Consider the following 4,588-nt stretch of genomic DNA (forward strand, 5'->3'; position numbering starts at 1 on the left):
ATCTTTGATAACTGGTATTTTTAAAAATAGAAAATTAAAAGCACTGATTAAGCTTATTTAAATATTACCTATATAATATTTGGAGAAAAGGGCTATTTGTGTCTATAATGTGACTCCGACAACAGAATACATGCTTTTATATGGGCATTAGGATGAATAATCCTAGAGATATCACAAAGATAAAAATGAATGAAATTCTATTCATCTTTTAGAATTATGAAATGTTAGATTCACTCAAAAAACAAAATGTGCTTTCAAAAACTTCTGAAACAAATTCTCTTTGAAATTTATTTCTAAATGTCAGAGACAAAACTTGAAAAGCTATACATTTGTACTAACACATGCATGAGCAAAAAAAAAAAAAGAAAAAGCACAGGAGTACAAAAATGAACATAGTAAAATTTTAATGAATACAGTATTCTGGATACAAGTGGAATACCACTAGGTAAGAACTGTATTTACCTCAGAAGTCTATGATAGTATGGATTCTGATAAACCAATGTTTAAGATAGCCACTTCACTATTCACATTTTAATCAGTGCTGACCAGAAGCTAAAGCAATTAATTTTAGGCTAAGATTTTTAATGAAATTATAGAACAAATCTACTATTAATGAAGGTGATATGTACTCATTTAAAGGCAATTGGGGCAGGTCAATCCACAGAGAGCCCTTACAAAGACTAAGCACCAAATGAATTTTTGTGGCTTTCATTTTGGGCCACCTTAAATTTTATTTTGTTTAAATGTGTTTTTCATTAACACACACAAATGCTTTTGGGCAAAAGTTTTTAACATGGAACTTTCTGCTTAGAGATCTTGTCAATTGTTACTTACTATAGTTTCTAAGCAATGAATACTTCAGAACAATCCCAGCCAATACTTAATTTGTTACAATTCTAAGATGTAAGACATTTTCTTTAAAGTTTTCTGGTCCCTGAAAAGTCAGTAGAACCAAATGCATTAACTGTAAGTAGTTATTTGTTTAGAAAAGCAAGTCTTAACCAAAGATGATAATGAATAAAAATAACTATTTAGGCTCTCATACATAATCTTTCCAAATCTCCACCCTGTAAGAAATGATTACAATGTCCTTCAGGCTTGCTATATGCCCCATAGAAACAAAATAAACCAACAAGGAATTTAATATTTCAACTACCTAGGAACTATTTACTAAAGTGAAATTCTGGAAGACATACTACTATACTTTGAAAAAACACTACTAACAGATAAGCATGTATTGAAGAAGGCAATTTATAAATGAAACATTACAAACCTTATGTTTATGCATACAACTTATAAAATAGAAAATGCTATTCTTCCAAATAGTATAGCATCACACTAACACTATATAGTTAAGATTAAAAGCTTCTTTACACACATCCACTACACCTCACAGGAGTATATACCTTAGATATTCTCTTTGTTATCTAACATATGCCAACCATGGTTTCACAGACTTGTACGTTTGAGCAGGCTAAAACAATCATTCTGCTTTATCTATTTAACTATAAGACAAAGTTAACCAGTTGCAGGAAACAAAAAGTGTTAAAATCAAGTAAAGAAACACACCTAAACCACCACAACAGGATGAAAAATGCTTCTAAGGACCTGATATAATCCTAACAAGAGGATGGATTATGCCCCTAGATATTATAGAATATGTGGGAATAGTCTGGAGCCTGGTGAAATACATTAAGATATATAGACCTAAATAATCATTAAATCCTAGCAATGTAAAGGTGAATTACTGGTGTTTTTCCAGTGAAACGTCATCTGGTTTACAGCTTAGGATTACTCAATGCTGTTCTGTCATTAAAGGTCTGCTATCAGTGCAAATTAATATCTAAACAATAGTGAATCACATGGAATTTTGAAAAATTACAATGACTACAAATCTAAACTTATTTTGTATTCTGAGAATAGTGCTATAAAACTCAATTATTTTCCCAGCTTCTTAAGACATTCTACCATCACAGATAATTCAAATTAAACATGGTTTCCTACCAATTCTTTAGTAGAGGAAGTAAAAGCAAAGTACATGCTGGTCTTCTCAGTTATGTGCTTTATTAATGACAGCACTATTTTAGGCATTTATTGTGCTATTTTAACATAACTGAACATGAGAAAAACTGGTAGTTTAAATTTTGACTTTTTTTTGGTGGCAGGCTTATTTTAAAATTAAAGCAAACTAAGAAACCACCGCCTCCCCAAATCCACATCAAATCTAAAATCAGGTAGACACTTGGACAACCTGCTAGGAACTTAAGTCTGTAAAAGAAATTTAGACATAGAAAACTGTTACTGAAAAATATAAAGTCTAACCTTGTTCTTATTCACTTTAGTTTTTTTAAGTTAAGACTTTGTGATAAAAAACCTTAAAGATAACTCCAGTTGTTACATAGGGCATCGTTGTCAGTGCTTTGTAGTAGAAATAATATTTTGTAAGTATATTAACTTGATATGGCTTTCAAAGAACTTGTTTTTTTTTAAAGCTCTACTCCATGTTAAAGCTGTTAGTTTTTAAAAAATATACTTGGGTCTCCGATAACCGTAAATAGTGAGGCTTAGACAGAGATCATTTCCTGAACATGGTTGACCTCTAACAGAACTGATTAGTTTCTCATCCAAACAGTTTTGTAGGATACTGCCAGATCTCCCCTACAAAAAATCTTACCAGTATTTTTAGATGATTGTTTACTATCCATTAAAAACCTTGTGCCACCAGAGGCAAAGCACATAAAGTGAAAGTAAACTTGCTTCTAGTTTGCTTATCCTAAATAAACTCTTATGAAACCATGTGGAAAAATTAATGTATAGAAAGTAACTTCCTTATTTTCCAATCTGTCAGCCAAAAAAATTACTAATTTTCTGTAAAACAGAAAACTATCATAAAATGTCTACCTGTTTAAATTAAAATGACCATCCTGAAGTCTTTTAACATGAAGACATTAAAAAAAGCTTACAAACTCAAGATGATATTGAAACAAAAGTTGTAGTTCAAAAATTGTGTTCATAGTAAGACTAAAATCATGCCACTGCAAAACTCCCTATGGCTTTTGGCACTGACATGAAAAGATTTTAGTCTTTTGGTCACTTGAAGCTGCTACTAAATATAACAGTAAGTCCTTAAAATGGGGGAAAAGGATAGTTAAGGTAACTACATCATATACAAGTAAAGCACAGTTTGAAATAAACAGTCATTTTCAGCTAGGGATCTGAATATACAACAACAGTTGTCCACCATCCCTTCCATTTTGAGGATCCTCTAATCAGAAATAATTCCTTTAAGTTACTGTGAGTAGTGTTGCCTGTCAGCAGCTTCAATTTCCTAGGCTAGTCTTCAATCCAAGTAATTAAGTAATCTCAGAAGGAATAATCATATATGACAATAAGGTAAAACAGCAGGGTACCTCTTCCATGCACAAACATTTTAGGAGAAAAACCTTCAATTTTAAGGATAACCAACCATCAGGTTTAAGGTATTCTAGCACACTCTAAACCCTAAGTTTTGCTTTACACCATTGGTGACTAAAATTAACAGTAAGTATAATGGCGATTTTTTTTTGCCTGCAACTATATACACATTGACAAACTATTCTGCATCACATGATTTCAAATGAAATAAATATAAAAATTAACCATACAATTAACACATAACCTTAATACTCCACATTATTTATCTTGATCACAATGGTGGTAACCTCCTGGTCAACAATCTTGTGAGTTGAGGAGCTGATTCTCATTCTCATATCCATCGGGTAGATATGCTCTCCTCAGCTGGTCTGACTTAGGTATGGAGCCTCCGTTCTTCACATGGCGAGACAGGAAAGCACGGACAGCTGGGTGATCAGCCTTCTCAAGTGGGATGTTGGCTTCCAGGCACATTTTCACAAGTCCTGGATAAACACTGACTTTCTCTGTTTGGGCAGTACTGTTGCACTGAAGGGATGCAGTTAGAGGCCTTTGCTTCTTTCTCACATTCTGCTCTTCAAATTCTGCCTTCCTCTTGGTATGAGTCTTTGACTTGAGGTGGTCACTAATAGCAGACTTGCGAACATGATTCAGAACCACATTACAAGAAGTGCAGAAGAGTTTTCCTCCATCTTCATGCAGCTCACCTCCAAATTCAGTGAATCGATCCAGAGGAGTCACATACAAGCAGTCTTAGAACGGTTTCGAGCAGGGTGGTGCTGTCACTACAAACCTTTCCATTCTGACTTTGAATAAGGTTCTTTCAAGATAAGAGAAAATATAAGTGTTATAACAACAGTTGATTTGGGAAGCAATTAACAATAAAAAGTATAAACATTTTAAGATTAAAGATTTCAGAAAACTAAATTTAAATTAATAGACCATGTATCCATTACTAGTAACAACTACATGTAGCCCTTGATTTTGATGACATTCAAATAAATTAAAACTATTAAAAAAGAACTGCAACTATCCCAGATGCCACTATCTTTTAGGAAAATCTAATTAGGTTAAATTTAGGGTATTATATTAATTTCATCCAATTTTGATGTGTATTTAAGTTTAAAAGAGCTGCTTTTCCTTTACAGTTCTGAGGCAACTCATTTTAGGAATACAA

General features: G+C 32.7%; 1 protein-coding gene across 1 annotated transcript; it reads right to left on the reverse strand.

The window, feature by feature from the left end:
* Positions 1–379: 379 nt before the first annotated feature.
* Positions 380–4,227, reverse strand: CGGBP1 (CGG triplet repeat binding protein 1). Its single transcript, XM_028503876.2, is given in 1 exon segment — positions 380–4,227. A coding segment is annotated over 1 exon segment (504 nt). The 5' UTR covers positions 4,213–4,227; the 3' UTR covers positions 380–3,708.
* Between the last annotated feature and the right edge of the window lie 361 nt (positions 4,228–4,588).

The sequence above is a fragment of the Phyllostomus discolor genome, chromosome 2 (genome assembly GCF_004126475.2).
Source record: "Phyllostomus discolor isolate MPI-MPIP mPhyDis1 chromosome 2, mPhyDis1.pri.v3, whole genome shotgun sequence".
Taxonomy (NCBI): Eukaryota; Metazoa; Chordata; class Mammalia; order Chiroptera; family Phyllostomidae; genus Phyllostomus; species Phyllostomus discolor.